Source organism: Homarus americanus, unplaced genomic scaffold (assembly GCF_018991925.1).
Source record: "Homarus americanus isolate GMGI-L3 unplaced genomic scaffold, GMGI_Hamer_2.0 scaffold31037, whole genome shotgun sequence".
Taxonomy (NCBI): domain Eukaryota; kingdom Metazoa; phylum Arthropoda; class Malacostraca; order Decapoda; family Nephropidae; genus Homarus; species Homarus americanus.
The window spans coordinates 24,463,464-24,475,963 of record NW_024722227.1 but is presented as its reverse complement, the minus strand read 5'-3'; the positions used below and the strand labels follow the sequence as shown (position 1 = coordinate 24,475,963).

Here is a 12,500-nt window from a genome sequence, read left to right as displayed (position 1 = left end):
TACCCATCACATCTGAGTACAACAATGCCATGCAGGAATTCAATGACCTCACCTACACGACCAGCGAGCAACACCGAGAATCAACAGAAGCAAGGATGAAACGAAATCACTCTGACCTGGAAAAGATCAAGGAAAAACTGTCGACATGCATGCCATTTTCTCCAGACCCATCTCTGAGAAACATCATTACTGGTTTAGTTGCCAAAGAGGATGTGAATGTGCATGAGTATGAGACTGTTGGGAATGAGATTATTGAAAAAATGGTTGGAAAAACTGTTTTGGGGATCTCATTCAAACGGAAAGACCGGGCAAAAACCCTCGCACATGAATCCACCATCAAATTTGCCCAAGGCCGAACCATTGATCCTGCTCTGCTGTTCCAAAGATTTCTGGTTCTGTCAAAAACCCGAGACCTTTCACTGGAAGATGTAATGAGCTATGAGCTCAGCCCATTCCCTACAGCCCTGTTTGAAGCCAAGGAAATCTTTCGTAAAGCTGACAAGCCCCAGCTAGCACATGCAGTTGCTGAGTATTCAAGCAAGAAATCAAAAGAAGCTGTCATGGATTCTATCCCACTAACTGAACATTATGTCCTTGACGGTGGTTCCCTGGTTCATCGCTTGCCATGGAAAAAGGGTGACAGTTATGGTGCCATTGCACGGATGTATGCTGACTTTACTATACGCCATTATGGAAAAGCAACCGTAGTTTTTGATGGCTTTAGTGAAGGTCCTTCCATCAAAGACAATACGCATCAGCGACGTGAGCAAAACACCCGCCCGATCATCAGCTTCAATGCAAAAACTGAGTTTGTTGGAAGAAAGGATGATTTCCTTTCCAGATCTTGCAACAAACAAGGACTTATTGATCTTGTAACTGAGGAACTACAGAAGAAGGGCTGCACCGTTATCAATGCATTAGGGGATGCAGACATGAACATTGTCAAGGCTGCAGTCAAGGCGTCACATCAGCTCACGACCTTGATAGGGGAGGATACAGACCTGCTCATTCTTCTCCTCTACTATGCTGAAGCAAACAATAGGGGCCTCTATTTTCGTTCATCAGTGAGATGAAACAAGTCCTGGGTAGTGACATGTGTTCTCAGTTGCTGTTTATCCACGCTTTCACAGGATGTGACACAACTTCCCGCATTTTCAGTGTTGGCAAAAAGTCAGCGTTCCAGAAACTTGTGAATGGTGAATTGACCATTCAGACCTGTGCGAATGCGTTTCTGCTCCGAAATCAAGCAAACAGTGTCATAGAGGACCTTGGGAGCAAGGCGATGGCAGTTCTGTTTGGTGGCAAGAGTACCGATTCACTTGCCTCTTTGAGCTACAACCTTTTGTTCAAGAAAATTGTCTCCGCCAAGTCATTTGTTACCCCAGAACGTCTCCCTCCTACCACGTCCTCGACTAACTATCATAGCTTTAGAGTGTATTACCAGATCATGGTGTGGACTGGAAAGGAGAGTGACATGAATGCAGTGGATTGGGGATGGAAACTGGAGGACAATCAGTTTGTGCCAGTTATGACCAAGAAAACTGCTGTGCCAGAAAGCCTCCTGCAGATGGTCCACTGTAAATGCACAACTGCCTGCCGAACACGTTGTAGTAACAGAGGATACGGACTACCATGCACACCCGTTTGTGGACCATGTCAAATTGAAAACTGTGAGAATCCACATAATAACATTTACAGGAGGAAGAGTGTGACTATGACTATTTGTAAACCTGGTTCAGATCAAAGGCATTTTTCAGAACTATATATTATGGGATTTGTTATAACTTTTTACCAGTAATCACTACACTATGTTAAATATGCTAATTGGTTTCCTAGATGCCCAAAACAAGGGGTCAAGCACCAGAATTACCTGTCTAGGATGAATAATGATGGAGTCATTGGCATTTTCATAGTTCGGTGGCTATAATTGTCCGCCATCTTGGATTTTGTAATTCTGTAATCACTTCACTATTATTTTAAATATGCTAACTGGATTCCTAGATCCCCAAAACATGGGGTTAGACAGCGAAATTACTTGTCTAAGATGAATAATTAAGGAGTAACAGGGCATTTTAGGATCTGGTGGCTAACTTCGACGCCATCTTGAAAATTAGACCTTTCTCGTGGTCAGACTGTGGTAGACTATTGATATGTTATTAAGCACACCTGATACTACAATAAACAGTTGAGAAACCTTTTGTAGGAATTTTTGGGGGGTCAAACCATATTTACAGCCGACTAATAGGGAGTGTATTAATTTAAGAGTGAGTTATTACTATATTATTGTGTACTGTATGTGTGAATTCCTTAACACCCCCCCCCCTCTCTAACACTCACATCACACCCCCAGGTACTATGCCATAGTGTATCCTATGAGGGCACAATACCGCTGCACCATCTCTCAGGCCCGACGACTGTGTCTAGGTATCTGGGTCCTCTCCCTCGTCTTGGCCAGCCCCATCACCCTTATGCAGGTGAGTGCCCATCCAGAATAACAGAAAACCACAATAAATTAGCATTAATTAATAATATTAAGTACAGAAGAGAAGTACTGTACAGTATAGGGTTAAGTGCAAATGACAAGTAATTTAGGAACTCCAAAGTAACGAGACAAGGACCCTACTGGAAACAACATATAATGATTTTGCAGGTTATCCTTGTTTGGATTGCCATATTGTTTACCAATGTTTGTATACCCACACTGTTCTAGGTATTGTAGTACATTGGTTGTATGTCTGCATGGTCTATGTACTGTGCATTACACTGTACAGTATACCTCTGTTGTCTATATATTTGCTGAAACAATTGTAAACTTGTATGGCGATTTTACTGAATAAAAATCTATTTATCAATCTACTGTATCTATGGCAGTCACTACAAGTACTTACCAAAATTAGAACATTATTAAGCCAGGCTTCATAGGTTTTTGTCGCCTGAAACATAAAAAGAATTTCTGTATTCCTGAATATACAATATTTAGCAAAGGCCAATTTGCAAATTATAGTTCAGTGTACTTTCTTTTAAAGCATTCAACTCTCTTTCAGTTCTCAACTCACCCTTCCTGACTCTTACCTCTCTTCCTTCATCTCACAGGTGAACATAAAGGTGGAACAGTAGATGAGAGCATTCAGGAGTGTGTTTGTGGGGAAAGGTTCAACTCTCTACCTCATACCTTTCCATCATTGACTCTCACCTCTCCCTCATTGACTCTCACCCCTTTCTCCATCCCTCCTTCCCTCTCATCCTCTGTACCTCTCACCTCTCTGTTCATCTCACTCACCTGTAATCTCCCTGACACTCACAGGTACACATGGAGGTGGGGGACCGGGTGAAAGCGTTCTGGTGCGTGAGGGACTTCGACTCGCCGCTGCTGTGGAGAAGCTACGAGACCTACATGATGGTGCTGGTGCTGGTGGTGCCTGCCTGTATCATGGCCGTCGCTTACGCCGCCATCAGTAATGCCATTATCAATATGATGGTGCAGCGGCGCTCCATCACGGGCAAAGGACAGATGTGAGTAGTGGCGAATATTAGCTGTGGTTGTCTGTGTAATGATGTCTTTTTGTTGCGTGTAGCTTTTGTCCTCGAGGTTATTCAATAGTTGTTTTCCTTTTGTGTGTGTTTGTGTGTGTGTGTGTGTTTTGAGAGTTTGCCATGGTGCCATCTTGTTACCACTGACTGTATCACATCTACAAGTTTTTAACTAATTTGTCCTTTTAGTTCTGTCAGTAATATCCTTATGTACTTACAGTTATAACCTGCAGGACGCTCCTCCATCCTAATTGGTCTTCTCCTCATTACTATCTAATTACCAGAGAATTCCTTAATCATTGGCCAGACAAGAAACACCTTAGGAGTTCATACTTGTTTCCACTATATAAAGATTGATAAGGTAACAGAACGCAGGTGTTAGGTTATGTAATTATAATCTACTGCGAGAATTAAAATATACATAGGGCACATAAGAATAGTCTAAATATATACATGTCACAAATTAAACACTTTGAACACTCCTGTCTATGTAAGAGCAATAATAAAGCCTTACACCTCTCACCTCTACAGCTAACCTAGGAAGATAAAGTCAAACCTTGCCAGCAATAACCACCAGACACCTAGACAAGTGGAGAGCGAATGTCCCGGCCTCAATGCTACCTGTGTAACAATTTCTAATCGCCCCCTTATAGATTACCCCCCCCCCCTCGGTAATTTGAACCTAGTTTCAGAGTACCAGGGGTATATTCTAACCAGGTTTGATATACCCCTGGGGTAATAAAAACTTATGTTCAAACTACCTCCTTTTTCAATTAAATGTCAATATTTATTCCGTGATGGAGGAAGCGGGGTCCTAGTTCTGTCACTCGGTACTCCTGTACAGTAACACCAGAAGCAACTGGCAAGTGTCACAAGTATATATAAATATTATAAAGGTGCTAACTAAAGCCTAAGGAAGGAAGGATATTTATTCAACACATCATCTATATGATTTACATAATATCTGGCCAGGATGGGGAGGATCATCTTGTCTCCGTCAGGGAGTCGTGGAGTGGTGGATCCTGTCGAGAAAGCAGACCTGGAATCGGCAGACAAGCAAGGCAGAAACCACCGGCTTCTTCCTCAAAGGAGAAGGGCAGCAAGTGAGGGCTATTTGTTCATCCTGAGAGTGAGGATGCCAACAGAAACTCTGAAAGAGAGTTTGATAGGCCGAGGCCTCAGGATGAGATGGCACCAGCCCAGGCACTACCTGCAGCAGGGTCACCCAGAGCCATCAATGAGGACGACCCTACCTGGGGACCACAGTGGGGCGATCCCGGAGAGGCAGTATCAAGAGGAGGAATAACAGGGTTCACCTGGGATTTTGGAGCGTCCAATGAGGCAACTAAATTTCAGGTTGAAAATTCAGACAGGGAAGGAGACAAACCAACAACAGGTGACAAATAATGATTGTGCAGGAGGTCAGTTCCCCTAAGGCCTTGATGAGTGACCTCGCCACTGTCTTCTAGATGAGGTCGGCCTGGACAGCAGGAGCCGCTGGGCTTGACATAGCTGCCCCTGAGGATCGCAGAATGGAAACGGTAGTTTTAGGAAAACTCCTGGACACGATCCTGTAGGGGGAAAGACCGTTCGGTATATAGAGAAGTACGGTCCACTGAGGGGCCCTGGCGATGATATGAGCAGCTTTCCTGGATAATTTCGAGACGGTTAGCTGCACTTACCTAATGTTGACGAGGTAGGGGCGGGGTGAAGGACACAGGAACGGACAAAAGACTTAAATGTGGCGAAGGCCAGGATGGTGGCACCAAGGAACCCCGCACATGGTAGAGGAGGACAGACGCTGAAAGCATATGTCTGAAGATATGACTCAGGACCTGACAACGCAAGTGAAAGGTTACTAGCCACACACAGGTATTTTGTCTCATTAACCCAGTCCAAGGGCGTTCCTGATAAGAGAAGGGGAGGCACACACGACTGCGCCACATGGCTTTGTTTTCGCAGCTGAAAGGAGGAAACCAAGTGAATCACACTCTCTGAGCACCCAGACTGCGCCTGCATGCTGAGGTAGTCATGGGCTTGGAGGAGGACATCGCTTCGAGACATCCTGAGGACAACTTGTCGGCCACGGGAGAGATGCAATGGAGTGCAGAGAGCAGCAACAAGGGACTCCAGGACTCCACCTTGAGGAGTGCTGGGTTCATTTTCATCAGGAGATATAAAGCCTAACGCCAACCCAACAGCCTGACGTCCGTGGCAAGAGGCGATCCATCAGAGAAGTCTCCCTAACCCAAATCGCGCAAGTTCATCTGCAAATGAGGGCAGCTGAGCTGAACCAAAGGCCCTTTGATATCAAAGACACGGAGATGTGGGCAGTCTGATTGCAATAAAAGGAAGCAATGGAGGCTGTGCTGTGGATGTTGTATGAAACCGTTGAGGAGTTGTAGCCGCATATGATGAAGAAGTCGACGATGGAGTATCCTCTCCATCATCTTGCAAACTCAGGAGGTAAGACTAATGGGTCGATATTCAGATCTCCCGCTTAGGGCTGGGATAATAGGCAGTATTTTTCCAGTTAGACGGGAGAACCCCAGTTCACGACATATTGTAGAGAGCGCAGCAAGGCCGTTAGGAATATTAGTAACAGGCGCGAGGACGGAGAAGCTATCTGATCATCCCCAGGAGAGGGTGTCTTTCTAGAGCGACGAGCACCGTCAAGCCTTGAACTGTGTGATGGGATGATCAGTGGGGGGTAGGGAGGTAAGAGCAAAGCACGAACAACAGGCTCAGATGCATTGATGAAAAGTCTGCACTGGCTCTCCTGCATTGGATCTGGAAGTTTCAGGAGGCCGCCCAGTCCTCCATTAAAGATATATATGGAGGGCGGGGCTGGGAGGAGTGAGGCCCGTCGAGTACCCCGTATAGCATTAATCCGATTCCAGGCATAGGGACGATGACGACTGGAACGATAGAGACTCCGTGGAAGGATAGCCTGCTCCTGCCTTGTCCGACCTACGCCCTGAGTTACAAAGAGCACCAGTTTAGAAGTCTTCCCAGTCCTCTAGAGAGAGCAAGACCTCCAGATGGCAGAGTGGAGATCACGGGTTACCTGCCGGAGATGTCTTGCGGCAGAGTGGAGATCACGGGGTTACCTGCCGGAGATGTCTCATGGCAGAGTGAGATCACGGGGTTACCTGCCGGAGATGTCTCCACAGAGACATGATACCAGTAGTTGTGCACTCCTGGGATGACAGGGAGGCGTGGAGGGGCAGCGCGATTGACAGAGCCGCGCACAGTATCAAAAATCGGCGCTTAAGAGTCAAGGGACCGGGGGGCACATAGAATCCCGCCCAGGTAGAAAGGTATTTGGTAAAGGAAGGAACAGCATCTTGTGGAGACGGCTATGAGGACTGATAAGGAGCTGGGTGTAGGGGTGAGAATGTGAGCCCGAGATGGGTAGCAACGGCAAGATGGTCACTATATATGAGCAGGGCCTGCAGATTGTAGGATGAAAGGAGGCAGGACCGTTCAATACTAAGTCAACATCAAGAAACTATGGGAGGCGAGGATCAGTCAGGACAAAGAAGAAACATCATCATCCCATGAAACTGTGAGAGACAGATCTGGTTATGGGCATATGGCGGGATGATCTGGAGGAAGAGTGTAGGATTAAGGGTACAAGTCGCCAAGAACACAGGAACCCCATCAGGGAGGTCGAACAATTTGGGGTCCAGAGAATCACTCTGAAGAACATTGACTCACAACGGGGTCCGTCACCAAGAGTAAGGAGACAGAGGCAATCTGACGCAGTCCATGGAGCTGTGTGAAGGGAGACGAACAGATGGAGGGTGTTACGCACAAGGGTGAGAGGCCAGCGTGCCCACGTACCGAGGCAGGTGTAGCCAGTATACAGAGAGGCGGAGGGGAGGCCATCGTTCGTGATGTTTCATGGTATAACATCTACTTGACGGGAGAGTACAAACTGGACGAGTTCTGTCTGGCGAGGTTCAATCAAATGGCTGTAAGAAGAGGAGGGTACAGGCCTCCGTGTGAGATGAAGAGCTGGTGGGAGACAGGCCCGATATTGAGACGGATGGATCCTCCATCTTGGTAGAAGGAAGGAGGCGGTCACCAGGGATTGCAAAGTGCGCCCTGTTGGGTCATCAGGTGTCCAGAATGAGTTGTTAAGTGCCTCTGCAGTTAAAAAATTGTTCCACAAATGAAGGAGCTGGGGCAGAAAGAAGGTTGATTTTGCTTGGAGTGCACATCCAGATGGAGGAGTGAGATTGCTCGCGAGAACCAACGTGGTGACTCCGTGCAGGAGCTGGAGGTGGTGGCGAGAGTGGGCGGAGGCCCTACTGGGCAGGGGTGGTGGTGGTGGTAAAGGACGGAGAGGGACGGTGAGGTCTGAAGGCAAGAGGTGGTGGTGCTGGTGAGACAGCGGGTCCGGGGGCAGGAGATGGTGGTGACTGTGGCAGGGCTGCAACGACTCCTTTTGTTCCAAGAACGGTAGGGGAGAGGAGGGAGGGGAGAAAGGATGGCTGATCGGGGTGATAGGGGCGGTAGGGAGAAGAGATCAATGGGAAGTCCCCGGTGGATGGGTGAGGGTGGGTGGATAGGAGCAGGTTTACAGAAAGCTTCAACAGAGACGAGGGCGGAACAGGTAATTTTCCCCGGGCGAAAGTGCCAGGACGCTGGGGCAGTTGGTATTCCGCATGAGATCGCTATGGGTTGACATACGCGAACATCTGGGATTTTGTTCTAATTTTCGATTGCACCCAGTGTCGCGCAGGACTAAACAGAAACCGTGAGGCGTACCATCCTCGCAGCACTCCCGCAGATGGGTTTCACGATTGGGCAACGACCATAGATTTTTGGGGGCTCTGATAAATCGGCCGAGAGGAAGCAGGAATTGGCCTACATTCACCTCGGGGGAGCGGACCCACCAGCCGATGGCGGAGGACGTTTGAGACCGCTGAGGGTGCCCATGTCCAGTAGTTGGGAGAAGGCGAAGATTGTCGATAGGGACTTCAGGCATGTGGCGAACGGCTATCTTGGCACAGCTTGGGGTGGAAGGATGGTGAACTTCAAAACACCCCTGGGAGCAGAAAAGCCCACTTGAGTGAGCAGGTGTACCGTCTCATCCATTTGTGTGGTGACTATTACGCTGTAGGACTGCGAGGCGGAGGCGAAGTGCCAGTCCTGGAAGGGAGAGCAGTGACGGAAGAACCAGGTCGTCCGTGGTACCAGCGTCCCGAGGAAAGGTGAGCCGACGAAGGTGGGAGACGACGAAGGCGCGACGGGGCAGGGAAACAAAGGAATCCCCTAATGTCCATCGTCATGGAGGGTCGGCTGGCTGAGCCATTATGTAAGCTTTACTTTGGGGACCCAGGCGGCAAAAGGAGGTCACCTTCACAGCCCCAGACGGGCAAGGGAATGAGCCCTGCTGGAGACCCTGGCTTCTGAGGTTTCTGTTTAGACTTGTCTTCAAGATGAAAGTCGTCAGCATCACTGTCACCTACTGCCGCTGTCTCCAACGAACGGGAGCGTTTAACGGGGGCATAGGGCACGTTGTCAACACTGCAGTCAAGTAGATAGTTAGCTTTGTTTGAGGTGGAGTGGTAAAGACGTCACTGCTAAGTCACACTTCATTGCACATGCGCAACTTGAAAATCTTCGACCAGAAGGATCGGGTAGGACCAGATGTTTTTATCAAACAAAAATTACAAAGTTCAAAACTTAAAAAAACAATTGTGAGAGGTTTGAACAATAGACCACGTTCTTGTAGACTTTATTCTACAGTGTCAGCTGGTGATTGGTAAACCGGCGCTGCACACACAAGCTCCCACCCCACATGGGAAAACATATCGCACAATGGTACTCCATTTCACCCTAAACACTCCCCCGCTAAAAAGGAAATGACAACACATTTGAACTAACAAAGGAAAACAATGCATTCATATAAACAGTAATGCGAAAACCAAAAGCAAAGCAAATCAAAGAAAAACTACAAAAAACCACTTAAACTAATTTTACACTACGACATTTCACCATGGAGTCCGCCAGCTAGGCCCGGGGCTCTGCGGCTCTCCTGGGCTGGCCGCCCGACTGGGGAGGGTTGGGTGCGAGCGAGGGTTCGGGCAGGGGGCACCGCAGATGGGGGCTGAAGGCATAGCTTGGTGCACCAACGAGTAGTAGGCACAGGCGTGGCGCTGTCAAGAGGTGGCATCAGTTGCGATGGACACCATGCCACTGAATCAACCTGATGCATACTTCTCTGAGGGCGCTTCCACACTATGTTGTCTTGTCCCAGAGCTTGGTAGCTGCGTCCTGCACACGCACCTGGTGCCCATGGCTAGGGAGCCAGCTGGGTGACACCTCCCGCGACAGAAGGACCGTCCTGGTTTCGCCAAGCGCGCCTCCTCATACGGGTGCCCACCGCCAGTGCTGGTCCCCTTATAGTGCTGTCCCACGGAACGCCGTCAATGGAGCTGGCGGCTGTGGCGTTGGGCGGCGACTTGTTCATTCCGAGAGGCGTGTTCAGTATTGGAGGAGGGCCTGGGATGTCCTATCGCGAGTCCAGGCTACCCCCGCCCAGTGTTATCTTGGGAGCCTCTTGTGGCCTTTGACCCCAGCCTCTGCCCTGCGCATTGACTGGCGTGGAAGTGGGCCGGCTAAGAGGGCACCGACTCTATGACCTGAGGAACTGTCATCTCAAGGCTGGCAAGGCTGGCACTTCCATCCGTGGAGATTTGCTTCAGTGTCCCCCACCTCGTGGACGTAACTCCAGACGGGCGATGATTTTCCAGAGGTGGCCTGTTGGGGAAGTAGCATCTCCAGCTAACCTGTGGAGCCGTCAGCATATGCAGGGGTACGTGTGGCCCTGCAGGTGAACAAATGGGCCGCCACTTGTTGAAAGGAGAGTTTGGCGCTGGGGTCAAGACCAACGACCTGGGGGCTGGGAAGGGCGTGGGTTTCGCAAGCAGCACAACGGGACCGATGATTGCATGTCACCCTCATGCCAGGCTAGCAGGAGACTGCCGGGCCCGCTCTGAGCATTGAGTTGAGGCCCTAGTGCCCCACGTGCAGGTTAACGGCGACCGGTGTGGGAGGGAGTCCGGATGATACATGGACGAAAGCCCTGGTCAAAGGTGTAGGTGACTAAACCCCTGACCACAGCCAACCTGTCCTCACTGAGAAGCACGGCGCAGACAGGCCACTCTCTGACTTGTGGGGGTGCCAGCTGCCTGGCAGCACCCTCGACACTCAGGAATCTGCACACTGGGGTCGTCTGCAGCCGCTTTGCACACTGTGTCTTCGTCCATAGTGATGCACCCATCCTGATCCAGTGCTGCGATTGTACTGCACACTGCAGCGCACAGGTCCTCCTCTTGGTCCATGTCCTGGGTCGCCGCCCTGAGGAGGGAAGGGATAGGCGTCAGCTGCACAGTTCCGCTTCCCCAGCGGGCACTTGACCGTGAACTGGTACTGCAGGGTCTTCTCCTTGAGCCTGAACAGGGCCCGGGATTAGCTACATCCGTGAGGGCTCTGTCCCCTAGCAAGCCAACTAAGGGGCGGTGGTCCGTCACCAGAATGAGGTTCGGCCAGGGAGGAACAGCCTGGCCTTGCGCAGGCACCACACCACAGCCAGGCTCTCTACTGCAGCATAACCGGCTCCTGCAGAGGGCGTCTCTGGAGAGGCACAGGCACAGTATTATTGTAGGACTAATTTGCTGATGCCCCTGCCCAATCCGTGACAGCGCCGAGGCCTGTATTTGTCGTAGTACATGCCGCCCCTGCCAACTGGACAGATGGTGTCCTGGGCTTGGCGAATCTTGCCGCTGGTCGTCCCATTACCCGCTCGCCCACTGGCTTCTTTGAGGAGCTCACGGAAAGGCTCCATCACAGGCAGTGGCAAGAAGGGAGCCACTGGTTAACCAGGTCATGCCAGGACCTGATGTCAGTATTAGCTGATCAGGCATGAACTTGATGGCTGACAGATTTGGCAGGGCTGGCAGAGGTTCCACCGGAGGAAACCACAAACCAGCTTCTTCTGCAGAACAAGAACTTTCTGGTTTCAGTGTGATACCTGTGCGAGCGCAGGTCTCCAGAAAATCGTAGGTGTGCCGACTTCCCTTCACACTGGAGTCATAGAGAGAGGTCATCCATGCACTTGTATTCTGGGCCATGTCCCATGGGCGTCCTGCAGCATCGGAAAACACAGTTTCACGGCGTGATGAATGTGGTCAGGTGTCTACTCTCCTCCAACTCCACCTGATGAAATCCCCAAAGGCGTCGGCGACGGTTTTGAATCAGTGCACTGGTACCCCAGACACCATGTCGATGGGCAGGTGTGTGTTGCGCCTCAGACAGCTTGCATTGAGGCGTTGGAAGTCCACAGTGCGCCTGGGTTGACTGTTTTTGGCCACCACGACCATTCTGGCGCACCACCCTATAGCCTTACCAGCGCGGCACTGCCAGATGACGCCCGACGTCTCCTCAACTGGGCCTTTCACCCGCTTCCCAGTGTTTCTGGAACTGGAGCAGGTGTGCATAGCGTAGTCGCCGCCTCGGGTGGATATTGAGGAGGACCAGTCATGACTGGCAGGGACCTGCTGGTGTTGGAATGCGGTCGTTGAAAAGTGCGTGAGCAGCCATGCTCCAACCTGGCTACATTCTCCAAAGGAGGCAAGGTATCTCAACTGGCCTAGGAGGGAGACGACTGATGTCAGGTAAAGGGTTCGGAGGTAGGTCGTGGCAGTGTGCTGCCCTCCATCGCCCACACTTTGGAGGGAAGTCGCCAGGCACCAAATTGAGGCACTTGCAGGTCTCCAATGACAGGTAGAGCGCCTTGGCTGTCTGCACGAAGTAGACCTCCTGGACGGTGGACCCCTTGCCCACACTGAGGCGGCAGGGGGGACCCCTGACACTTGAGCTGTTTGTTCGCCACGTCCCTCAGGCCATTACGGTCTGGATTGCCTCGACACAAACCGATGTCCTGGAGCAGGATG

The 12,500-nt window shown here is 50.3% G+C and overlaps 1 protein-coding gene across 1 annotated transcript in view; it reads left to right on the top strand.

Moving 5' to 3' along the window:
* LOC121862421 (QRFP-like peptide receptor) overlaps window positions 1-3,513 on the top strand; it is a gene marked incomplete at its 3' end in the record, with an annotated part of 24,289 nt that extends 20,776 nt beyond the window's left edge. Inside the window, 2 exon segments of the mRNA XM_042360696.1 lie at window positions 2,351-2,474; window positions 3,305-3,513. Of these exon segments, the coding sequence (XP_042216630.1) occupies window positions 2,351-2,474; window positions 3,305-3,513 (333 nt within the window).
* Between the last annotated feature and the right edge of the window lie 8,987 nt (window positions 3,514-12,500).